Source organism: Phyllobates terribilis, unplaced genomic scaffold (genome assembly GCF_046119375.1).
Source record: "Phyllobates terribilis strain yellow unplaced genomic scaffold, ASM4611937v1 Scaffold_11__3_contigs__length_659146591, whole genome shotgun sequence".
NCBI classification, from domain to species: Eukaryota; Metazoa; Chordata; class Amphibia; order Anura; family Dendrobatidae; genus Phyllobates; species Phyllobates terribilis.
Window position 1 is genome coordinate 98,664,202 of NW_027362771.1, and position 26,352 is coordinate 98,690,553.

Genomic DNA, 26,352 nt, shown 5'->3' on the forward strand with positions numbered 1-26,352 from the left:
ACTGGCTGGTGACCGGTGTGAATACCCTATTTATTATATTGAAGGCTGGACATTACAACACAGGCACGTTTTACCATTTATCTTTCATGAAAATTGGAAAGAAAACTGGACTCTTAGTGTTTTTCAGAACTTTTGACTTTAGTCCCGAAACACAACACTTCTTTGTCTGTCACAGTAACGCAGCTCGCAAGACAGAACACATACTGTATGTAGAGTGAAGACCAGTTCTCTCAACCACTGTGGGTCATTGGCGCCATCATCTTTCCTTTTTTGTCCATTTTGGAGCAGGTGATGAGCACCAGCACTGCTGACTTTAGGAGACTGCATGACAATGTTTTTGGAGTTATTCGAATGAGTCGGCAATTTGATTATAGCTTTAAGAAGTGGAATGGCTGAAGGAAGATTATGATCATCGGTGAACTTTGTGATGCGGTCTCTCCCTATAACAGTAAGGCTGTGTTCTCCCATTTCGGTGCGCCGTCGCTTCTGTATTTTTCCAGACTGGGGGCACCTGATGGAGTATGAAGAGGGGAGGAGAACATGGTTTGAGCCCAATCTTAGAGCAAAAATCACATGTGACACGACACATCCTTATGGGTATGTTCACACAGGCATTTTGAGATGGAAGAAAGCCAATGGGGTTTTCAGGAGAAATGAATATCCAAAACCATACAATATATGTTATCAATGTGACTTCAGTGTAGAGTGATGTGAATATTCTAGGAGGAATCTACCTAAAGTGATATGTCACTTTTATTTTCCTGTGATGCAGTTTTTAAAACCACAAGGGAAAGGAATGGTAATGTGACTTTAACATTAACAACAACGGGGTACAATTTGCATGAAATTTGTGTTTTTTTTGCTGATTTCGATGTGGAAATGTGTTTTTTCCCTCACAAAAATGTGTTTTAGCATAAAATTGTCCCAGCTGCAATGATCTTCTTCCCCCACTATCATGCTTATACATAAAAATTGAGTTTAAAATGCTGATCAGTAGGGCATCTCATGGTAACGATGTCCTGGTTGTGCCCATATATCTTAATGGAGTTGTCTGGTGTTATGTTGTTGGTGACCTTGGATAGGTCATCAGTATCATAAGGCCGGACAACCCCTTCAAGTTTTCAGAGTGGAGCATTTCACGCCCTTTGATGTCTGATGATACACGAGTGATGAAACTGAAAGCAGTGCTTTTACATTTGGCTATATTAGATATTTTATTTTTGTTTTTGCTTCTTTACAATGTCACATTAGTTAATTTGTTTCTCATCCTATTTTCTCCACTTTACCCAGGCACTGTTTACCAAGATGCCGCCAAGTGAATGTGCAGGAGTAGCTCCGGTGGCACCTGGTGACAGGTGAGAACCCTCATGAACTATCTTTCCCATCGATGAGTTTTCCATGGTCATGTTTGTGACTTCCCATTGATAAAACTGCAGAGGATCACTAGCATGCAGCTGTAGATCTGCTTGTATGGGAAATTCGGATCCTTCCCATTAGACTGTTCTCCCACGCTACATTCAGCACGCACCTGGCGCCTGGCCACGATCCATCCCTCCGGAGTGCTCTTCCTAGCTACATGATCATTTTTCAGGTGCATTTCTTCTTGGCGTAAACATGTTTCAAGAGCTAGCAGTATTCTTGTCACAAGGGAGATGACTGACTTGTTCAGAGAGTCGTTAGAGCTCTTGATGTAATCGTCTGAAAATTAGTATAAGCACAGCTACCGAGCTGCAACGGTATTGGGATTTTAGGTGAAATGCTGAATGAAATGGTTCTGATGCCCCTCTATAGTGGGAACATGGCACCAATGAACACATCCAGCAAGTGTTTAACAGAAGCTGAACAACAGTGTAGGACAAATTTACATTTCTGTAACACGTGGCATGCATTGTACCTAACCTGATAGACTGCAGCAGTATGGCCTAGACAGGAAAGGGTCACTGCTTTGTGCGCTGTTCTGCCAAGAAAGCTTGGTTCCGGCTCACGGAGCACTGCCTTATATCACCTGGTGCGCTGCGTTCCTGCTGCTCATACATGTTGTTTATTTCCTTGTAGGAGGTAGGGGCATTCTCTGTGGACTGGGTTTCACCACCTGGATAATTTATCATAAATTCTAGCTGTCTGCTAAGTGATTCTTGTATGGCTGGCTGTAATAAATTCTACCAATACACTTGAGCTGACTTGCTAAAAAGGTAGACATGGAGCGCTGGCGAAAATCTCGTACATCTCAGCCAGATCTTCTGTAGAAACGCTGCATTTTTCTTAAGCAAACAATGCTCATTGCATGCTAATAATATACTGGAGATCTATCACTGTTGGTTTTCTCCTATCCTGAGATGCATACAAAGCACTTTAAGCAGATCATGGAGCCTTCCTATTATAAAGCTATATTGTATTGCAAGTATAAAGGCAACCTGTGTTTGGATATGTTGACCTAATCCATGACTTCTTATAGATCTCTTTCAAAGTAGCCCTGGGGATATTGGTGTGCAGTCTGAAATCTGCAGCAATATCCTCCGCCTCAGTGTTATGAGGCGTATATAAACAAGTCAAGAGCAAGGGTCTTTCTGAAAAGTTAACTTTTTATCAGACCTGTCTGGATGCTTAGCACAATTAAAATCAGGACGTCACTGGCTTTAACCAGAAATCACCTTGAGTAACGTTGAGCCCGCTGCGTACACTGCAGGTGCCAGCTGTGTTTTACAGCCCTCACCTGTGTCTTAACTTATCCAGTAGGAGCTATCTCTGATTGTAGCAGTTTAACCACTTATATGCAGGAGTCTCTTCAATTCCATTCTCTACAACCCCCCACACCCACACCCACCATTATGCAATTGCAGGGTATCATGGGAGCTTTCTGAATACCCCCGTTGCACCTGTAAAGTCCAGCCTTTGACTGTGCTTCGGAAGATAAAAAAATTATAGTTGATTGCAATACAACAGCATTGTACAAGCGATTGCAGGTTCAATTCCCCTAGGAGAACTAGCATAAAATGTAAAAAATATATATATAAAAAAAAGTTCAAATCAACCACCTTAATATAATTGATATCCCTACTTCCATAACTGTTTAGTCTACTAAAATTTTATATTTATCCCAATCGGTGAATACAGGAAAGATAGGGCAAAAAACAAAAAAAGTTATTTGTTTTGGTCACTTTGCTCATGAAAAATGGAATAAAAATAGACAGTCATATGTCCACTAAATGGATGCCAATAAAAACGACAACTCACCCTCTTAAAAAAACAAGTCTTGGTACAACTACGTCAACTGGAAAATGAGTTAAAGTTCTCAGAAAATGACACACTTAATTATATGTTGTAAACCATAAAGAAAAATATAAATCTGGTACCCCAATAACCATACTGACTTGTAGTTTAAAATCGGCATGTTATTTTTATTGCAAAGTGAACTTTATAAAAACGAAACTCCTTCTGTATCCTGTTTTTCTGTAAATTATAGAAGTCATTCAAAACTAAAACTCTTCCCGCAAAAAACAACTCCTGGTATGGCTACATCGATGGAAATTAAAATAGTTCTGGCTCTTGGAAAGCAAAGAGCCAAAAATGAAAATGCAGAACCAAACAAAAATAAAAATGGGGAAATGCTAAAGCAGGGGTCTCAAACTCAGTCAAGTAAATGGGCCGCACATAGAAAAAATTTGAATATGAAAGGCTGTGTTTTTTGCAGGAGAAGATGACTCTTTTAGAGATACCATTATTTTTCTATAGGACTTTTTGATCATTTTTGGCATGTTTTTTTATTATTTTTAATGGTGTTTATTATATGGGTTATGATGCAGGTATTCTCTTTTACTTCAGTTTTTATATAAGACAGCATTTTTAGTGGCCCAATATTTTTCCGTAATAAGGCCCTCTCAACCTTTAATGATGGTCCCTTAACCTGTAATAATGGTCTCCATCCTGTAGTAATGTCCCCCTCCTGGCCCCATCTTGCAGTAATGTCCTCATCTTCGCACCGTCATATAGTAATGTCCCCATCTTATAGTAATGTCGCCATCCTGGTCCCTATCTTGTAGTAATGTCGCCATCCTGGTCCCTATCTTGTAGTAATGTTCCTATCCTGGTCCCTATCTTGTAGTAATGTTCCCATCCTGGTCCCTATCCTGTAGTACTGTTCCCATCCTGGTCCCTATCCTGTAGTACTGTTCCCATCCTGGTCCCTATCTTGTAGTACTGTTCCCATCCTGGTCCCTATCTTGTAGTAATGTTCCCATCCTGGTCCCTATCTTGTAGTAATGTTCCCATCCTGGTCCCTATCTTGTAGTAATGTTCCCATCCTGGTCCCTATCTTGTAGTAATGTCCCCATCCTGGTCCCTATCTTGTAGTAATGTTCCCATCCTGGTCCCTATCTTGTAGTAATGTTCCCATCCTGGTCCCTATCTTGTAGTAATGTTCCCATCCTGGTCCCTATCTTGTAGTAATGTTCCCATCCTGGTCCCTATCTTGTAGTAATGTTCCCATCCTGGTCCCTATCTTGTAGTAATGTTCCCATCCTGGTCCCTATCTTGTGGTAATGTCCCCATCCTGGTCCCTATCTTGTGGTATTGTCCCCATCCTGGTCCCTATCTTGTGGTAATGTTCCCATCCTGGTCCCTATCTTGTAGTAATGTCCCCATCCTGGTCCCTATCTTGTAGTAATGTCCCCATCCTGGTCCCTATCTTGTAGTAATGTCCCCATCCTGGTCCCTATTTTGTAGTAATGTCCCCATCCTGGTCCCTATCTTGTAGTAATGTCTGCATCTTATAAGACTGTCACCCATTATGGACCCTTAACACACACAAGAAAAATTCTTCTCACATGACCTCGCTCCCTCGGCGACCAGCGTCCTCTTCCTCCTCCAGAGCTGGGGCGTTGGCCGCGTTGGGATGTCGACGTCATCTGCCGGCCTCTGGCTGGTGGCTGATATTGGTATTGTGGTGCAGAGAGCATGTTTCTGCGTCACGATACATTTCAATTGAATGCGTGTTCTCGGACGCACATTCAGATGAAGAGAAGTGCGGCCCCTGCCTCCATAGACGTGATTGCCGCGTGTTTGAGACCCATGTGCTATATCATACCTTAGCCCATGATGAATAACAGGATTTATTAATACTGCAAAAATATCTGTTCTTTTATTTCTACAATAATTGATTAAAAATCCATTGAGAAAATTGTCTGCAGCATTACACTTGAAACATGACCCAGGGCACCTATTAGAAGTTCTACTTTCATTATAAAATGAGATTGGAAGTCTATAGTTGTCTCAATTTAATCCCTATTTTGGGATATGATCTCTTTATGCCTTTTTTTAGTGTTTGCTATATTTTAGATGATTCTATTGAAAAGCTTCAATTTATTTGCCTTTTGCAGTGCTGTTTCGCCAACTGCTGTGAGAAATGACAGCCACCTTATGGAGCATACAGCGATAGCCCAGGAAGAAGACATTACAGTCTGCCCAGGTACGGGGAAATGACAAATAATTATTTTCTGTTCTCTGGATGTTTCTGCTTTTCAGATCACTGAAACAATGTGGATCTGCTTTAATGAGTTTGTTACCATGTAATGTCTGATTATATTAGTACACTGTGCTGTAACATTCTGCAGAATATATTGCCACTAAATAACCGAGGATCATTTGTCGGGTTCTCCCATGAACCCTGTTATCCCCCACCTCATCCAAAAAAAACCTGAGCTGTTACATAAAGTAATGGGCTAGTGTTAATAATTATTCAAATTGGTTTCTAAACATATAATTTTTCACCCTTTTTTTCTTTTTCAAAATTGATGGCCGTTTCAAAAGCGTGTGAATATACTCAATGATTGCTGAAGTGTAAGTGTGTGAAACGCACTGGTTTTTAAAGCTGTCTGTATGCTGGCTATGTAACCTGCATCTTTATGAAGATTTCTTTTGATAACAGTTTAAAATTCTTGTAACTGGTTATATCCACAGACCTGCTGTGCATATCTGCTTTGTATTAATATTGTGCACGTGAACAGCTGCTGCTGCTATTGTAAGACCCATGATAAAATTTGCATGAATGCAGCTGGTCGGAGAACATGGCGGCAAACTGGAAGCTTCAGAAATTCTATTTTTTTCATCATGGAAGTGTCTTCAAGGCAGACACTAGCTTTAAAGGGAGAGAGGCTGCGGAATTTAAAAGGGATGTAGGGGACTTGTTTTTTTTCTATACAATTGTGCACTGGTGGGCAGGTAGTTGCCTGCTAACTGCCTCTCCTACAGTTCGCCTTTTGCTATTAGCAATCACGTGACCCCTACTGGCCACGATTGTTCCTTCTTCTTGTGACATTTCATTGACCGTGTGGTTTTCTTCCACTCTGTACCGTTGACTTTGTGTCACTGCTGACATTGTGCTGATTGACAGCCTGGTCCTTGCTTCCCAAGCCAGTTTAAACAGGCTGAGAGCTGTCAGATTTTCATTAGATAAGTGTATGCATCCACAGGACTGATCAAGGAGTCTGCAAGTGACACTATTATTATTATTAATTTATATAGGGCCATTGATTCCATGGCCCAGTACATAAGGAGGAGCTACATACTAAATGCAGATATCACTTACAGTAAACAAACTAACATTGATGGAACGGTACGGAGGGAAGAGGACCCTGCCCTTGCGTGTTTACTTTCTACAGGAATGGGGTGGAGACAGTAGGTTGAGGGGTTGCAGTAGCTCCGATGTTGTTGGTTGAGGTGGCAGCAAGCAAGGTCATGGCAGGCTGTAAGCTTGTTTGAAGAGATGGGTTTTCAGGTTCCGACTGAAGGATCCGGATGTGGTGGATAATCGGACGTGTTGAGGCACAGAATTCCATAGGACGGGGGATATTCGGGAGAAATCTTGGAGGCGATTGCGTGAAGAACGAATAAGTGTGGAGAAGAGAAGGAGGTCTTGGGAGGACCGGAGGTTGCGTGAGGAAATATATCGGGAGATTAGTTCAGAGATGTACGGAGGAGAGCGGTTATTTATGGCTTTGTAGGTCAGTGTTAGTAGTTTGAACTGGATACCCTGGGGGAATGGGAGCCAGTGAAGCGATTTGAAAAGGGGGGTAGCAGAGGAGCAGCGAGGCGAGAGATGAACAAGTCGTGCAGCAGAGTGGAGGATGGACTGGAGGGGTGCGAGAGTGTTAGCAAGTAGGCCACAGAGGAGGATGTTGCAATAGTCGAGGCGGGAGATGATGAGGGCATGCACAAGCAGTTTAGTAGATTGAGGGTTGAGGAAAGGATGGATTCTGCAAATATTTTTGAGCTGGAGGCGACAGGAGGTGGCGAGAGCTTGGATTTGGGGTTTGAAGGACAGGGAAGCGTCAAGGGTTACTCCGAGGCAGTGCATTGTAGGTACAGGGGAAGAGTAATGTCATTTATTGTGATAGAAAGATCAGGTGAGAAAGATATGCGAGATGGGGGGAAAGATAATGAGTTCAGTTTTGTCCACATTGAGCTTGAGGTAGCGGGAGGAGAAGGAGGATATGGCTGCTAGACATGCTGGGATTCTGGACAGCAGAGAGGTGACATCTGGGACAGAGAGGTAGATCTGGGTGTCATCAGCGTACAGATGGTACTGGAAGCCATGGGATTTTATGAGCTGTCCCAGGCCAAGGGTATAGATTGAGAAGAGTAAGGGTCCTAGGACAGAGCCTTGAGGGACTCCAACAGAGAGGGGGCGGGGTGAGGAGGTAGTGTGGGAGACGCTAAATGTGCGGTTAGAAAGGTATGAGGAGATCCGGGATGGGGCAAGGTCTTTGACGTCAAAGGAAGAGAGGATCTGTAGTAGGAGGCAATGGTCAACTGTATCGAAAGCAGAGGACAGGTCAAGTAGAAGGAGTACAGAGAATTGTCTGTTAGCTTTGGCTGTAAATAAGTCATTGGTGATTTTGGTAAGGGCAGTTTCGGTGGAATGGTGGAGGCGGAAGCCGGATTGTCGGTTGACGAAGAGAGAGTTAGATGAAAAGTGGGAGGAAAGTTCAGCATGAACGTGTTGCTCAAGGAGTTTGGAGGCAAATGGGAGCAACAATATGGGGCGATAGCTGGACAAGGCAGTTGGACCGAGGGATGGCTTTTTGAGGATGGGCGTGATTGTGGCATGTTTGAAGGCAGCAGGGAAAGTACCAGAAGATAGTGATAGGTTGAAGAGATGGGTTAGGGATCGGATGAGTGTGGGGGTGAGGTTGGGGAGGAGGTGGGATGGGATGGGGACGAGTGCACATGTGGTGAGGTGTGATTTGGAGGGAGACGAGTAAGGTCTCTTTCCGTGATATTGGGAAGGGAGGTTATGGGGGTAGGGAAATGCTGTGGAAAACAAAGGGGTTGTGGTGGTCGGACAGTAAAGACTTGCCGTGTTTGGTCAGTCTTCTTTTTGAAGTGTGTGGCAAACTCCTCAGCAGAGATGACGGAGGGCGGAGGAGAGAGTTAAAAGTGTTGAATAGCTGTTTGGGGTTGTAGGATAGGGAAGATATGAGGGTTTTGAAGTAGGCCTGTTTAGCAGAGGTGAGTGCTGATTTGAATGCAAGTGTTGCTTGTTTGAATGCAGTGAAGTCATCTTGAGTATGTGTTTTCTTCCAACGCCGCTCTGCAACCCTGGACGCTTGTCGAAGCTGTTTAGTGGGGTTGTTGTGCCAGGGTTGCCTGTTGACTCGTCGCGCTCTGCCATGCACAAGAGGGGTGACCGAGTCAATAGCTGATGCGAGAGTGGCATTGTAGAAAGCGGTGGCGCTGTCTATGTCATGGAGTGTGTGGGTATCTAGATGTGCAAGGTTTCTGCGGGGGTGTGCTAGTTGCCGGACATGGGTGACAGGTGAGGAGGACAGGGATGAGAATGTGAGTAGATGGTGGTCAGATAGGGGTAGGGGGGAGGTTGTGAGGTTAGATAGGGAGCAGAGTCACGTGAAGATCAGGTCTAGTGTGTGTCTGTCTGTGTGGGTGGCTGAGGAGGACCACTGAGTAAGTCCAAAGGATGAAGTAAGCGACAAGAGTTTGGATGCTGCTGACTGGCAAGTGTCAGTGGAGATGTTGAAATCGCCCATGATGATTGTGGGAATGTCAGCAGAGAGAAAGTAAAGAAGCCAGGTGGAGAATTGGTCAATAAAGGCAGTGGTCGGGCCCGGGGGTCGGTATATGACAGCCACTTGGAGGTTGGAGGGAGAGTAAATGCAGACAGAGTGGACTTCAAAAGAAGGGAGAATAAGGGAGGGAAGAGGAGGAGTAGGGCTAAAGGTGCAGTTGTTAGAGAGGAGAAGACCCACTCGTCCACCATGTCTGTTTCCAGGGCGAGGAGTGTGGGTGAAGTGGAGGCCGCCGTAACACAGCGCAGCAGGGGAGGAAGCGTCAGAGGGTGTTAGCCATGTCTCTGTGATGCCCAGGAAGGAGAGATGACGAGAGGTAAAGAGGTCGTGGACAAAATGGAGCTTGTTGCAGACAGAGTGTGCATTCCATATTGCTCCAGAGAGAGGGAGCAGCGGGGTGGGAGTCAGGGGGACCGGTTTCGCGTAAGAGAGGTTGTGGTAGTTTGCAGTTGGTTAGATGCGATAGGTGGGGGAATTGGTGGAGGGTGCAAGCTGTGGGGGTCCAGGATTGGGAGATATGTCTCCAGCAGTGAGGAGAAGCAGGAAGAAGGAGAGCAGGTGGGAGAAGGAGTGTGTCCGGCTTGTTTTATGTTTTGGGAGGATCGATCTGAGGTTGAAGAGCAGGTCTGTAGATGAGGTTAGGTGGGGGGGAGGTAGGAGGGAAGTAGAGATGATGATTTGGTTAGAGGGTGCTGGGGTTTGGGGATAGTGAAGGAGAGTGAGGATTAGTGGGGCAAAAACAGTAAGGGCATATGTAAGCATGATGAAAATGTAAGGGAGAATGAGAAAGAGAATCTAAGTACAAATAGTAGATAGTTATCCGTACCTTCTGGTCACTTCTGGCCCATTTCTGGCATATTTCATTTTCAGCCCCTTAAAAAGCAACCCTTTAAAAACCAGACCCGTCTGTGCTAGACTAGACTTGCTTGATTTATGGAGCTCTGGCCAGCACATTAGATGGGTCAGGTGTGCAGGAGGGGAGGAGTCGCAGGGACACTGCTCACAAAAGCATGGGTGGAGGGGGGGGGGAGTAATTAGGACACAGAGGCTAAATGAATTCAGGAAACAGACAGATAGGGACCAGTGTGTATTGGGATCAAAGGATTGAGGTGATGAACATGCAGATTGGACCGAACATGCCAAGGACAGATAGAATGAAATTACCAGGGATCAGTGGATACACAGCTGATAATGGATACAGGGAATGTACCGGGAGACAGATAGAAACAGTCTGGAAAGACAGTCAGATATGCAGCATGGGGTTGTTTGCAGGTAGGATACCAATACTAATATTTGTGATTGCAATCATTTTCAGGAAGAAACTGAGTATTATCTGACAGAATTGCAGGGGTGCCAATACTTTTGGCCACCACTGTACATAATCGGGCTTATAAATTGAAATATATACAGTATTGGCCAAAAGTTTGGACAACCTGTTCATGCAATGGTTTTCCTTGTTTCTATGCCGCATTTACACATCCGTTAGTCGTGATACGAGTACAAACTGTTGCATGGACTGGCCGCTGGTCTCCTGACCCAAACATGACCGCCACATAGGCAATTTATGAGGCTGACAAATTCAGATCAAGAGACCATGTGGCTAGTCTGTACTTGGGCCCTGACACATGGATGTGTGAATATGGTATTACTGCAATGTGCACATTGAAGATTCAGACTGAAGGCAGCACAACTATAAAGACACATGTGAAAACAAAGAGTAAAGAGACACATGTGAAGCAAAACAGAATGTGTTATACCTTAGGTCCCTCATCGTACCCCTCTTTTACTTTGATGATAGCTTTCTAACTTCTTGGCATTCTCTTTAGCAGCTTCATCAGGTAATAACGTGGAATCGCTTCTAATAAAAAGTTATGACTCCTCAATAGTTAATTTGTAGAATCACCGGCCTTAAAGCACCACTCCAGCATTTTTCTTTTATTGCACCGTTAAGTGGTGCTTTAAATGTAAGTCCCCTGTCTGATACTCATTTTTTCGTCGTTTTCATTGGTTTTTGCTACTGCTCCCATCGGTCTCTGGCAAAAAGTGACCTGCCTGGATTGCTCCAGTGTTTCATGGAGCTGCTTGGAGGTCACTTTTCAATACAAGTCTATGAGAGCCTCGTTCTGGCCTCATTCTGGCTCTCATAGACTTGTATTGAGCGCTTGTGACGTAGCTTCTGACTTCCGGCCAGTCAGAAGCTGTTGTCACAAGATGGCACCGCAAGAATCAGAGCTGCGCCGAAAAACAGTGAAGACGCCGGAGGGTGAATATATGACTGGTGGCAGGGGACTTACATTTAAATCAACACTCCAGCGCTGAAAAAAAACTTGCTGGAGTGGTGCTTTAAGAAATAGTTTTACAAAGGCAGTTTTGGGACACCATTCCATACACAGACATTCTGCTACAAGTTCTCCTGAAACCATAGTTAGTTCTCCTCCATAGAAATTTTTAAGCACTAACTATCATCTCCTATCTACGTAATGGGAAAATCTTTATTCACTGAATACTGATTTTATCCTTGAATTGAGAATTTCGAGAATGAATAATCAGTTCAGGTGGAGAAAGAAGTGGATTTCTCCATTTCAAAGTTGCTTATTTTCATGTGTACTGTGGATTAATGAAATAAAAATTAAAACAACTGTTTCTCTTTAAGAAAGTCAGTGAATCTGTAAAATTGCTAGAACCTTGATGGTATCCTTAAGTGCAGTTATGAAAACCATAAATTGCTATGGTACTATAATACACAATAATTGGAGCGGTATTATAATACACGGGGATAGCAATAGTACCATAATAGGCGTAAGAGTGGTACTATAATACACAGAAATGTGAATGGTATTATAATACACATGGATAAAAGCAGTACTATAATACATGGGGAATATGAGCGGTATTCCAATATACATGGATAGGGGCAGTACTATAATACACAAGGATAGCAGCGATACTATAATACATGGGAATAGGCGTGGTATACACGGGCATAGTAGTGGTAATATAATACATGGGAATAGGAGCGGTATTATAACACAGAAATAGGAGCAGTATTATAATACATCGGGATAGCAGCAGTACTAAAATACTTGTGGATTAGAGCGGTACTATAGTACACATGGATAGGAGTGGTATTATAATACACAGGAATAGCAGTGATACAATAATACATGGGGATAGGACCAGTTCTATAATAAACGATAACAGTGGTACTATAATACATGGGGATAGGAGCGATACTGTAATACACAGTAATAGGAGCAGTATTATACATGGGAATAGCAGCAGTACTAAAATACATGTGGATAAGAGAAGTACTATAATACACATGGATAGGACAAGTACTATCATACATGACGATTGCAGCAGTACTATAATACATGGGGATAGGAGCGATATTATAATGCACAGTAATACCAGTGGTATTATAATACACGGGGATAGGAGCAGTATTATAATGCATGGGAATAGTAGGAGTACTAAAATACTTGTGGCTAAGAGCGGTACTATAGTACACGTGGCTAAGAGCGGTACTATAGTACACGTGGCTAAGAGCGGTACTATAGTACACGTGGCTAAGAGCGGTACTATAGTACACGTGGCTAAGAGCGGTACTATAGTACACGTGGCTAAGAGCGGTACTATAGTACACGTGGCTAAGAGCGGTACTATAGTACACGTGGCTAAGAGCGGTACTATAGTACACGTGGCTAAGAGCGGTACTGTAGTACACGTGGCTAAGAGCGGTACTGTAGTACACGTGGCTAAGAGCGGTACTATACTACACGTGGCTAAGAGCGGTACTATAGTACACGTGGCTAAGAGCGGTACTATAGTACACGTGGCTAAGAGCGGTACTATAGTACACGTGGCTAAGAGCGGTACTATAGTACACGTGGCTAAGAGCGGTACTATAGTACACGTGGCTAAGAGCGGTACTATAGTACACGTGGCTAAGAGCGGTACTATAGTACACGTGGCTAAGAGCGGTACTATAGTACACGTGGCTAAGAGCGGTACTATAGTACACGTGGCTAAGAGCGGTACTATAGTACACGTGGCTAAGAGCGGTACTATAGTACACGTGGCTAAGAGCGGTACTATAGTACACGTGGCTAAGAGCGGTACTATAGTACACGTGGCTAAGAGCGGTACTATAGTACACGTGGCTAAGAGCGGTACTATAGTACACGTGGCTAAGAGCGGTACTATAGTACACGTGGCTAAGAGCGGTACTATAGTACACGTGGCTAAGAGCGGTACTATAGTACACGTGGCTAAGAGCGGTACTATAGTACACGGGGATAGTAGTGGTGTTGTAATCAGGGCTGTGGAGTCGGAGTCATGGAGTCTGAGTCGGAGCCCATTTTGGTGGAGTCGGTATAAAATGGACCAACTCCGACTCCTAAAATATATAATAAATTGGGTCCAGTAGTCCAATGCAGTTTGTGGGGAATATTTTTTCATAAGAATTTGGGAAAGTTATGAAATGTTCTATTCCTGATCTAAGGGTCTAGACTTTTAGCTGAGATGAATCTGTGCTACAGTAAATTTATCACTTAAACATGAGCCGTGTATGAGGGAGTCGGAGTCGTGGAAATTGAGGAGTCTGAGTCGGAGGTTTGGCTTACAGACTCCACAGCCCTGGATGTTATACACGGTGATAGGAACGACACTATAGTATACAGAGAAAATACCCAAGAGGAAAAAGGAGTTTGAGGTTAGAGTAAAAAAGTATAAATCTTTATTGAGTACATATAATAAAATGCATTCATAAAAGTAGTAAACTGTGGACATGTGCAATAGTATGAAGAAGCAGAGATAAATAGGGCGTCTCAGAACCAGGGAGCCAAGCAGTAAGTGCAGTCAAGAAAGAGGCCAAACACAGGGAGTACTGATGGCCAAATAACCAAATAAACCCTGTGTACTAGTACTTCCTTTTTAATGGAAGCCGTGATGCTCTGACGGATTCATTTCAAGGATAGGCAGCAGTGACTAATAATGGGGTTCTTCGAGGGTTTCTATGCTCCAGCTGAGGCTCTGAACACAACCTCAGAATAACAGTGATGTTTTATCACTGATATTTATATCAGAACTTGCAATATTTGGTGTTTGCAATCTGCACTGTAGTTAGGGACTGATAAGAGTGCACAAAATTTCTCTCTGTACAGCAGCTTTCAATATGTTTGCGATATAAGTACACGGGGAAATAGAACAAATAAATATTAGGTTCTGATTTCAAGGATGTGAAATGTGTGTGGAGCTTTTTTCTACAATGCAATGCTGTATTTATGCAGGCAGATAATTGGGGAATGTTCATTCCCGAATATTTGGCTTTCTAAACAGGTCAGCAAATATCCCGTGAACGAGCAAAAGGCTTAAAAAGTCATCATCACATCATCACACAATAGTTCTGTGCCCATAGAATTGTGTATGGCTTGTCTAAACAAGTCATTAAATGACCACTAATGATGTTCATGTGGCTGATCAGTGGTCATTTAACTTCCGCTGTCAACTTGTGTAAACCCAGCATGCAACTTTTTCTACATGCCATCTTCAGAGAGGAAGAGTACTGCCACCTATTTGAAGTAGTAATCCTAAAAGTCTGTATTGGTTTAAATGAGACTTTCCACATGACTTGGGATAAAAAGCCAAACCAGACCATCCATTTGCAGACACAGTGATTCTGGGTGCTCGCCCCTCATTAGTGCAAAGTAAAAAGTCTGATTTGGGTGGGTGAGAATCTTCTGACTGGTGGTATGAGGGGTACTGCTTCTCCTTGTGGAGAGTACAATGTAAGATGAAACCCCAGGCGACGTCTATGTGTGCAGCATCTGGCCTTTTTGTCCATTATGGCCACGATTGGTTACCTATTATAGGTTTATTATGTTACAATTATATAGCAACATACAATATGCACATGTGGTCCTATTGTGACATATGACCTTTATATACATGGTGGGTATTAGAGCAATTACTATATCCTTTGTTTACCAGTTCATATAGGCTAGAGAATGTATTTTTGGTATAACATGAAATGTTTCTAGTCAATATGTTTTTGGCAATACGGTACTTAAATCTTTATATCCTGTGCCAATATGTTGTAACAAGGTTATTGCTGCCTTTCATTGTGTCTGTATTGCTGTCTATACTATGTTGTGATTTTATGATAAGTTTTTCTGTTGTCTTATGTATTCTATATTTCAATAAACTTTGTTTGATATTTTTACATATATTTGGATCATAGTGCTCCTTCACTTTCTCTAAAAGTATATACAACCCCTGGCAAAAATTATGGAATCACCGGGCTCGGAGGATGTTCATTCAGTGGTTTAATGTTGTTGAAAAAAAGCTGATCACAGACATGGCACAAAACTAAAGTCATTTCAAATGGCAACTTTAGGGCTTTAAGAAACACTAAAAGAAATCAAGATTAAAAATGTGGTACTCCGTAAGTGTAATATTTTTTTCAGACCAAGCAGAGGGGAAAAAATTATGGAATCACTCAATTCTGAGGAAAAAATTCTAGAATCATGAAAAACAAACACACAAAAGAACACTCCAATACATCACTAGTATTTTGTTGCACCACCTCTGCCTTTAATAACAGCTTGCAGTCTCTGAGGCATGGACTTAATGAGTGACAAACAGTACTCTTAATCAATCTGGCTCCAACTTTCTCTGATTGCTGTTGCCAGATCAGCTTTGCAGGTTGGAGCCTTGTCATGGACCATTTCCTTCAACTTCTACCAAAGATTGTCAATTGAATTGAGATCCGGACTATTTGCAGGCCATGACATTGACCTTATGTGTCTTCTTTCAAGGAATGTTTTCACAGTCTTTGCTCTATGGCAGGATGCATTTTCATCTTGAAAAATGTCATTATCCCCAAACATCCTTTCAATTGACGGGATAAGAAAACTGTCCAAAATATCAATATCAATGTAAACTTGGGCATTTATTGAAGATGTAATGACAGCCATCTCCCCAGTGCCTTTACCTGACATGCAGCCCCATATCATCAATGACTGTGGAAATTTGCATGTTCTCTTCATGCAGTCATCTTTATAAATCTCATTGGAAAGGCACCAAACAAATGTTTCAGCATCATCACCTTGCCCAATGCAGATTCGCGATTCATCACTGAATATGAATTTCATCCAGTCATCCACAGTCCACGATTGCTTTTCCTTAGCCCTTTGTAACCTTGTTTTTTTCTGTTTAGGTGTTAATGATGGCTTTTGTTTAGCTTTTCTGTATGTAAATCCCATTTCCTTTAGGCGGTTTCTTACAGTTCGGTCACAGACATTGACTCCAGTTTCCTCCCATTCGTTCCTCATTTGTTTTGTTGTGCATTTCCTGTTTTGGAGACATATTGCTTTAAGTTTCCGGACCTGACGCTTTGATGTCTTCCTTGGTCTACCAGTATGTTTGCCTTTAACAACCTTCCCATGTTGTTTGTATTTGGTCCAGATTTTAGACACAGCTGACTGAACAACCAACATCTTTTGCAACATTGCGTGATGATTTACCTTCTTTTAAGAGTTTGATAATCCTCTCCTTTGTTTCAATTGACATCTCTCGTGTTGGAGCCATGATTCATGTCGGTTCATTTGGTGAAACAGCTCTACAAGGTGTGATCACTCCTTTTTAGATGCAGACTAACGAGCAGATCTAATTTGATGCAGGTGTTGGTTTTGGAAATGAAAATTTACATGGTGATTCCATAATTTTTTCCCTCTGCTTGGTCTGAAACAAATTACCATTACTGAGCACCACATTTTTAATCTTGATTTCTTTTAGTGTTTCTTAAAGCCCTAAAGTTGTCATTTGAAATGACTTTAGTTTTGTGCCATGTCTGTGATCTGCTTTTTTTTCAACAACATTAAACAACTGAATGAACATCCTCCGAGCCCGGTGATTCCATAATTTTTGCCAGGGGTTGTATATTCCACATGAAGGGTTTGGTCATTTATTATATTGAGGAATTATTGTTTTCTCTGCAATATAAGATTGTCAGGAAACACAGTATTTTTGTTATTGAACACAATCTTTGATCCAATTCAGTGCTCAAGTGAAGATGTTCAGTCTATCCTGCTGAATTTGGGGACTTTTATTCACTTGAGTATCAAATTGGAAGGGATATTATGTGAATATATGCACCTAATACACATTAGATAATTGTCGGGTGAACCCCCTATGCATGTAAAGTGTATGGCGTGCTCACATAAAACATAAAACTTGCTGTGCTCACTAATAAGATCAAATATATGATTTCTCACTATTGATAGAGAACTTCAAAAATTAGCATGGAGTAATCTTCATTACTTTTTCCACAGAAACACAGTCTAGTCCAGCTAAGCAGGAAGAATCTGACAAAGCTGATCAAACTGATGTAATGGAAATTGTCCCGGATCCAAAGGTAACACTGCCTGGAACAATAGAAAGCATAAAAATAACAATTATATCAGTCTTATGACCATGCAGTGGTGTGAAAAAGAATTTGCCCCCTTCCTGATTTCTTATTCTTTTGCATGTTTGTCTCACTTAAATGTTTCAGATCACAAAACAAATTTAAATGAGACAAAGATAACACAAGTAAACACAGAATGCAGTTTTTAAATGAAGGTCATTATTAATGGAAAAAGAAATCCAAACCTACAGGGCTCTGTGTGAAACAGTGATTGCCCACTCCCTTTAAAACCTAAATTAACTGTGATTGATCACATCTTTGGGAAGCTGAGTTCAATTTCTCAATCAAGGAATCACTTAAATAGGACCTGCCTGACAAGGTAAAGTAGACCAAAAGATCGTCAAAAGCTAGACATCATGCTGCGATCCAAAGAAATTCAGGAACAAATGAGAAACTAAGTAATTGAATTTATCAGCCTGGAAAAGGATATAAAGCCAGCTCTAAAGCTTTGGAACTCCAGTGAACCACAGTGAGAGTCCTTATCCACAAATGGCAAACACATGGAACAGTGGTGAACCTTTCCAGGAGTGGCCGGCCAACCAAAATTACCTCAAGATCACAGCCATGACTCATTCAACACAAAAGACCCCATAACAACATCCAAAGAACTGCAGGCCTCACTTGCCTCATTTAAGGTCAGTGTTCATGACTCCACCATAAGAAAGAGACTGAGCAAAAATGGCATGCATGGCAGAGTTCCAAGACGAAAACCACTGCTGAGCAAAAAGAACATAAAGGCTCATCTCAGTTTTGCCAGTAAACATCTTGATGATCGCAAAGACTTTTGGGAGATTATTCTGTGGACTGATGAGACAAAAGTTTAACTTTTTAGAAGGTGTATGTCCCATTACATCTGGCGTAGAAGTAACACAGCATTTCAGGAAAGGAACATCACCTAGTCAAAGTCCTGACCTTAATCCGATTAAGATGCTGTGGCATGACTTTAAAAAGGTGGTTCATGCTCAGAAACCCACCAATGTGGCAGATTTAAAACAATTTTGCAAAGATGACCAAAAAGTGGACCAAAATTCCTCCAGAGCATTGTAAAAGACTTGAGTTATTAAAATTCCAAGTTATCGCAAACGCTTGATTGCAGTTGTTGCTGCTAAGGGTGGTTCAACCAGTTATTGGGTTTAGGGGGCAATCACTTTTTCACACTGGGCCTTGTAGGTTTGGATTACTTTTTCCCTTAATAATAAAGACCTCCATATAAAAACTGCATTTTGTGTTATCTTTGTCTAATATTTCCATTTGTTTTGTGATGTGAAACATTTAAGTGTGACAGACATGCAAAAGAATAAGAAATCAGGAAGGGGCAAACACTTTCACACCACTGTATATTCAAAGGGCATCTTCGATATTTATGGGTTATCGATAGATGAGGATCCTCACCCATCAGCTTGTTTGACTCTTTCTATAAATCCCATAGACTTAACCCCTTCATGACATGGCTATTTTCTGAATTTTGCGTGTTTTTTTTTTTTAATTTTCTGTCCAGAAAGCCGTAAGAGAGGTTGTTTTTTGCAGGACAAGTTGTACTTTTGAATGACACCATTCATTTTATCATGTGGTGCATAAGAAAGCGGGAAAAAAATTCCAAGTGTTGAAATTGCAAAAAACTGCTATTCACAATTGTTTTCGAGTTTTTAATTTACCATGTTCAATATACAATAAGAGTGACTTGGCAGTATGATTTTCCTAGTCAGTACGAGTACGCAAATACCAAATATGTATAGTTTTTGTTCTTTTGTTTTTTTATTTACGTTGTGAAAAAAATAAAAATTTTTTGCTTGTGTTGCCATTTTCCGAGACCCATAATATTTTCATTTTTCAGGATATAGGGCTGTGTGATGGCTTATTTTTTGTGCTCAAAGCTGACTAGTTGCTGACATACATATGTCACATGTTTTGAAGGTGTTAGAGAGAGATTGCTTAAAGGGATGGTCTGACACCTACAATGTCCTTCGTAAAAACAATCCGTTCAGCTGCATTATCAAAAACACACTCCTCTCCACTACAATGATGATGTAGCAACACTGGGTGTTGCTACATCATCACAATACCAAATACTCAGCTCAGCTGCATCATCAAAACACCACACACAATGTTGTTACATCATCAAAACACCACACACTCAGCTCAGCTACAACACACTCAGATCAGCTACATTTTCAAACATGTCGTAGTGAATCATCAATACAGCAAACACTCAGCTCAACTACAACACGCTCAGCTTAGCTACTTCATCAAAGCACCAAACACTCCACTACAATGCACTCCGCTCAGCTACTGTACCTCATCAAAACAACACATACACTACACACTACCACGGTTTGAAGTTCTGTTCATTCATGTGACTGATCCCATTACCTCAAAGGGGTCCTTCAGCTAGTCAGGTGACAGGTCCTTCAGCTAGTCAGGTGACAGGTCCTTCAGCTAGTCAGCACATGCAGGTCCTAATAACTTTCTCACCTACCTTTCACTGATTACATAGATCAGTGTGGAGGACAGAGAGGAGTTCTCTCCATGATTGAGAAGGGCGCTATGTCAGAACTATGAGATGCGCACACATTTTAGCAAGCTTTTTTTTTCTTGCTAAAAAGTGCATATATTGTTCAACCCACAGAATAAAGATATGATGACACTTATACTGAATGGTGTTTAAAGGGAACCTGTTAGGGTGCTTTCACATTACGTCCAGGCACCCGTCAGGTCCGAAGCCCCCGCAAAACTGGATTTGGAGGTATGTGCCGACCAAGCCATAGATTATAATGGTGCCGGCAGAGTGAATGTGTGCTCTGACATGCATAATTTTTGGGCCTATACGCCGACTGTAGATGGATACTCAGACGTAGTAGACTGCATCTGGCTGTGTGCTTCCAGTAGGCGTATAACCCCAAAAATGATGCACGGCAAAGTGCATACCATTATAGTCTAGGGCCCCATCGGCACATACGTCCGAATGCCATTTTGCGGGGTGTTCGGATGTAAGCCACGACGGGACCAACAAACAGGTGCCTGAACGCAATGTGAAAGCACTCTTACTGAGTCATGCTGCCCAAACCACTGGCAGCATGAATTACATCCTGGCTGCATGATTACAGCCAGGTATATTTTCTCTGAAATGCTCTGGTATGTCAGAGAAAATATACTTTGAGGATCCAGCTGAGGACCAGCCGGCGACTGGACTGGTCTGGCTCCATTCCTGGCCATTCCTTTTTATTTAAAATAATCCCTGGAGACAGAAATGTTTATTTTCTGTTAATGTTGTAGCCATGTATAGATAGTCATATAAGCATATATTTAAAAAAAAGATACATTTCCTATAATTGTATAGTCTGGTTATGATTTTGTGTAAGCAACTAATGTTGTATCAGCAATTCCCGGCAGAAGCTGCGGCTTACTGACTGTAAAGGGATCCTGACAATAGACTCACAGTATGCGAACCACAAGCAGCATGAATCAGACATTGGCTACATATCCGCAGCCATTAATGTTTTACTTGAAAACGCTGCAGCATGTGAGAGAAACCATACTTTGTAAAGCCTACCAGGGACTGTGTCCTCTCGGACGAGTAGTCCGAGGCAGATCTCTGCGCACTCCCCTAGACTGACCAGTCACTGGGCCCAGGGAAGGAACAAGCATCAGCCAGTTTTTGGTTCCCCTTTCAAAGGAAAAAAGTTACATAACAGCAAAATTCATATTATACAGAAATGAAAAAAGCAAGTTCAAAATTCACTTTTTATTTTTTTGGAAAAGCATCTTTTGTCAAGGTCACGGAAAACAGGCTTTTTGTATAAGGGGAGGAACTGTTGTTTTCTCTTTAAAATAAATGAAATTTAAGTTCATATAGTTATTTCTTATTATTTTTACCACCCTTTGTTTCCATGGTGACCACTTACTTTGAAGTCTAAGAAATAAAGCAGCGTTAATTCCTTGAAAAGACTTAGGTTAAAGGTTTGCAGTTCCTTCTGCTTTCTTCCAAGACTGTTTTTACAAGCAATGAGTGCAGTAGTTCTCGCCTGTTTTGTTTAGTTTTGGGGTCCACACATTTTTTTTTTTTTAAAGGGAGGCTGTCACCCCAAAAATGAACTTAAAATTTGGCTATACGGTGTTGTAGGGGACTTAGCTCCTATAACAACCACACTAGCTCTGTACCTATTACAACTACATTGCCTGGGAAAATAAGTTTTAATTCATATACAAATGAGGAGGCTTCAGTGCACCCTTGACGTGACCAAGACTTTGGTGCATCGTTAAGCCTCCTCATTTGCATATTGGGGCTCTTCCTCTGCTTTGCTTGACAGTACTTGCTTCCCAGAGTGATCATTGTCTGAATGCTGCCGGCGTGTATGCTGCCGGAGTGTATGCTCACACAGTGGCCACGTGCATTATTTTTGTCTCCCTTCTTCTGAAACCACTTGCTCCGCTAATACACCTGTGCAGCGAGCAGTGTCCGAAGAAAGGAGATATATATATTGTTGTGAAAGTGTGTGCCCCCTTCCCTGATCTTATTCTTTTGCATGTTTGTCGCACTTAAATGTTTCAGATCACAAAACAAATTTAAATATTAGACAAAGATAACACAAGTAAACACAAAATGCAGTTTTTAAATGAAGGTTAAGGGAAAAAGAAATCCAAACCTACAGGGCTCTGTGTGAAACAGTGATTGCCTACTCCCTTTAAAACCTAAATTAACTGTGGTTTATCACATCTTTGGGAAGCTGAGTTCAATTTCTCAATCAAGGAATCACTTAAATAGTACCTGCCTGACAAAGTGAAGTAGACTAAAAGATCCTCAAAAGCTAGATATCATGCTGCGATCTAAAGAATTTCCGGAACAAATGAGAAACAAAGTAATCGAGATCTATCTGTCTGGAAAATGTTATGAAGCCAGTTTTAAAGCTTTGGGACTCCGATGAAGCACAGTGAGAGCCATTATCCACAAATAGCGAAAACATGGAATCTTCCCAGGAGTGGCCGGATGTCCAACCAAAATTACCACAAGAGCACAGTGGCGACTCATCCAAGAGGTCACAAAAGTCCCCACAACAATAACCAAAGAACTGCAGGCCTCACTCGCCTCAGTTAAGTTCAGTGTTCATGACTCCAGCATAGAAAGATACTGGGTAATAATGATATGCATGGCAGAGTCCCAAGACGAAAACCACTTCTGAGCAAAAAGAACATAAAGGCTCGTCTCCGTTTTGCCAGTAAACATCTTGATGATCGCCAAGACTTTTGGGAGATTATTCTGTGGACTGACGAGACAAAAGTTGAACTTTTTGGAAGGTGTTTGTCCCATTACATCTGGCGTAGAAGTAAAACAGCATTTCAGAAAAGGAACATCATACCAACAGTAAATTATGGTAGTGGTAGTGTGATGGTCTGGGGCTATTTTGCTTCTCCGGGTCCTGGAAGGCTTGCTGTGGTAAATGGAACCATGAATTCTGCTGTCTACCAGAAAATCCTGAAGGAGAATGTCCGGCCATCTGTTTGTGACCTCAAGATGAAGCACACTTGGGTTATACAGCAGGGCAATGATCCAAAACACACCAGCAAGTCCTCCTCTGAATGGCTTAAGAAAAGCAAAATTAAGACTTTGGCGTTGCCTAGCAAAGTTCTGACCTTAATCCAATTGAGATGCTGTGGCATGACCTTAAAAAGGCGGTTCATGCTTGGAAACCCTCCAATGTGGCTGAATTACAACAATTTTGCAAAGATGAGTGTGCTAACATTCCTCCAGAGCGTTGTAAAAGACTCATTGCCAGTTATCTCAAATGCTTGATTGCAGTTGTTGCTACTAAGGGTGGCCCAACCAGTTGTTAGGTTTACTGGGCAATCACTTTTTCACACAGGGCCCTGTAGGTTTTGATTTCTCTTTCCCTTAATAATAAAGGCCTTCATTTAAAAACTTCATTTTGTGTTTATCTTTGTCTAATATTTAAATGCTTTTTGTGATCTGAATTATTGAAGTGTGACAAACATGCAAAAGAATAAGAATATATATTACACGCGTGACCAATTTGAGGTGATCATCTTTCAGTGAGGAAATGAGAACAGGAACAGGCATGGTGAAATCCAAGAACCCTGATCCTTCTCCACCACACTAAAACATTTACTATGTGGTAAAATCCGAACACCTCCACACACATCTAATAGTCATCAGGTCCTGCTGAATTCAGGTTAAATCAACTTATAGAATTTCAGATTGAATCATAGTTGAATCTTTGTCATATTGAAAGTCAGTCTTGTGCTTTTGTCATAGTGTGTAACATAAAGGGGTATTCCCACCTTCAAGATCCTATCCCAATATGTAGTATGTGTAGTAGTAGTAATAATATTAGCAAATACCTCCAATTAGAAATGTAGTATAGTTCTTCCAATTTGCTATTTTGCTTACCCCAAGTGCAGGCCATTGTAGTAGCTTAGGTATCCATGGTTATGACCGCTCATATAGTGATAGATAGCTGTCATAAACATGGATACCTAAGCTACTGCAGTGCCCTGCACATATATAAACGGCATAGTGAATCAGAAGCACTATCCTACATTTCTAATTGGAGGCATTTGCTAATATTCTTATTATTGCACCTACTACATATTGTGATAGGTTCTTGGAGATGGGAATACCCCTTTAAATTTATATAACACAGTGAAGATAATATTTAGGGGTTGCAATGGGTTAACACATAATTTATTCTAAAAAGTAAAGCCACTTCAACAAGCCGAAAGGAAAGCATTATTAGGGCTTCTATTACCGATAAAAGCCCTGAAAAGCACAATAGATCTGACTGGTCGTGGTGTTTGTATAGCAGTTAGACCTGCTCCACCATTATTATGTTATCAGCCTGCAGTGAGATGTGCTGCATGCTCGGTGATGATCTGTAGTGACTGTACATTACAGGCTTGGGGCATTCCCTCTTGCACTCAATTTGAGCAGCCAGATGCACTTGCATTCAGTGTTTTGGCACCTTCCCTCTAATTGTGCCAGTTTCCAAGCTGAAAGACACATTCACAAATGAAATTCCAGCAGGTAAAGCAACGTTACAGGCGCCTGGGAAGGATGAGAACTGAGGAGCTGCGCTGTGTGAAGTGGAGAGCGAATGTTTCTCACATTGCAGCTGTGAAGAGTTGTGCGCTTTCCCAAACACTCCTGGGCACTGGACAAGGAGATGTTCCTACTTAGTGGTTGTAGAAGTTTATTACTAGCTTGAGTTCAAGGAATATAATGTATAAAATGAGCAAAGGTGATAGTTATAGTTATGGGCAACATCGAGGACCCCTGCGTTTAACTCCTTTCCTGACTTTCGTGTTTAATATGTCATAAGAAAAGTGTAAGACTGTGGAGCAGTCTTTCTTGGTCCTATAGACGCAGTGGTCTATCTAGAGCAGGGGTCTCAAACTCGGCTGGGTATATGGGCCGCACATGGAAAAAATTTTAATTTGGGGGGCCGCATTCTTTGTTCAATGTGACATTTTTAGTGATACCATTTTTTTTGTATACACCTTTTGAACATTTTTGCCGTGTTTATTTTTTTATGGCTTGGGTCGTTATGGATGTGGCGATAATAAACGTGCACTTTTTTGTGTTTACTTTAGTTTACATATAAAACAGCATTTTTAGTGCCCAATATTTTTTCATGCTTTATTTTATTTTTTATTTTTTTTACAGTTTTATTTCCCCCAATTGGCCACATACAGTAATATTGTCTTACAATTAGCATCATATAGTAATAATGGAAAACATCTTGTAGTAATGTTCCCCATCCAAGTCCCCATCTTGTACTAATGTGCCCCATCCAGGTCCCCATCCTGTGGCTATGTGCCCCATCCAGGTCCCCATCCTGTGGCAACGTTCCCCATCCTGGCGCCCATCTTGTACTAATGTGCCTCATCCAGGTCCCCATCTTGGGGCTATGTGCCCCATCCAGGTCCCCATCCTGTGGCAATGTTCCCCATCCAGGTCCCCATCTTGTGGCTCTGGTCCCCATCTTGTGGCTCTGGTCCCCATCTTGTGGCTCTGTGCCCCATCCAGGTCCCCATTATGTGCCCCATCCAGGTCCCCATCTTGTGGCTATGTGCCCCATCCAGGTCCACATCTTGAGGCTCTGTGCCCCATCCAGGTCCCCATCCTGTGGCTATGTGCCCCATCCAGGTCCCCATCCTGTGGCTATGTGCCCCATCCAGGTCCCCATCCTGTGGCTATGTGCCCCATCCAGGTCCCCTCTTGTGGCTATGTGCCCCATCCAGGTCCCCTCTTGTGGCTCTGTGCCCCATCCCGGTCCCCATCTTGTGGCTATGTGCCCCATCCAGGTCCCCATCTTGTGGCTATGTGCCCCATCCAGGTCCCCTCTTGTGGCTATGTGCCCCATCCAGGTCCCCTCTTGTGGCTATGTGCCCCATCCTGGTCCCCATGTTGTGGCTCTGTGCCCCCTGTGCTGTTCTTCACACATATAAAATAGAAAAAAAAAAAGATGATTCTCACCTGTCCTCCGTTCCCTTGGCGTCCTTCCTGCAGATGTGGCCCGCAGGCACCACAGAGTCAGACCCCTTGACGATCCCGACCTGGTCCAGGAGGAGCCGCCTACAGCAGCGCTGCATTGCCGCACAGAGACGGTCTCCCAGCACAGCATTTTCAATGTCAGCCGCCGGCCAATCAGAGGCCAGCAGCTGACATCTGCATATGGCAATGACGTCATACTCGCTGCGCTGACACGCAGATATCTGATTGGCCAGCGGCTGGCATTGGAAATGCAGTGCTGGGAAACAGTCTCTGTGCGGCAATTCAGCGCTGCTGTCGGC

The 26,352-nt window shown here is 42.3% G+C and overlaps 1 protein-coding gene across 2 annotated transcripts in view; it reads left to right on the forward strand.

The window, feature by feature from the left end:
• Window positions 1-26,352, forward strand: part of UIMC1 (ubiquitin interaction motif containing 1) — a 114,448-nt gene that overhangs the window by 52,882 nt on the left and 35,214 nt on the right. For both annotated transcript variants that reach the window (XM_073651364.1, XM_073651365.1), the window contains exons 6-8: window positions 1,291-1,355; window positions 5,376-5,464; window positions 17,414-17,496. In XM_073651364.1, the coding sequence (XP_073507465.1) occupies window positions 1,291-1,355; window positions 5,376-5,464; window positions 17,414-17,496 (237 nt within the window). The remainder of the gene's footprint in view (window positions 1-1,290; window positions 1,356-5,375; window positions 5,465-17,413; window positions 17,497-26,352) is intronic.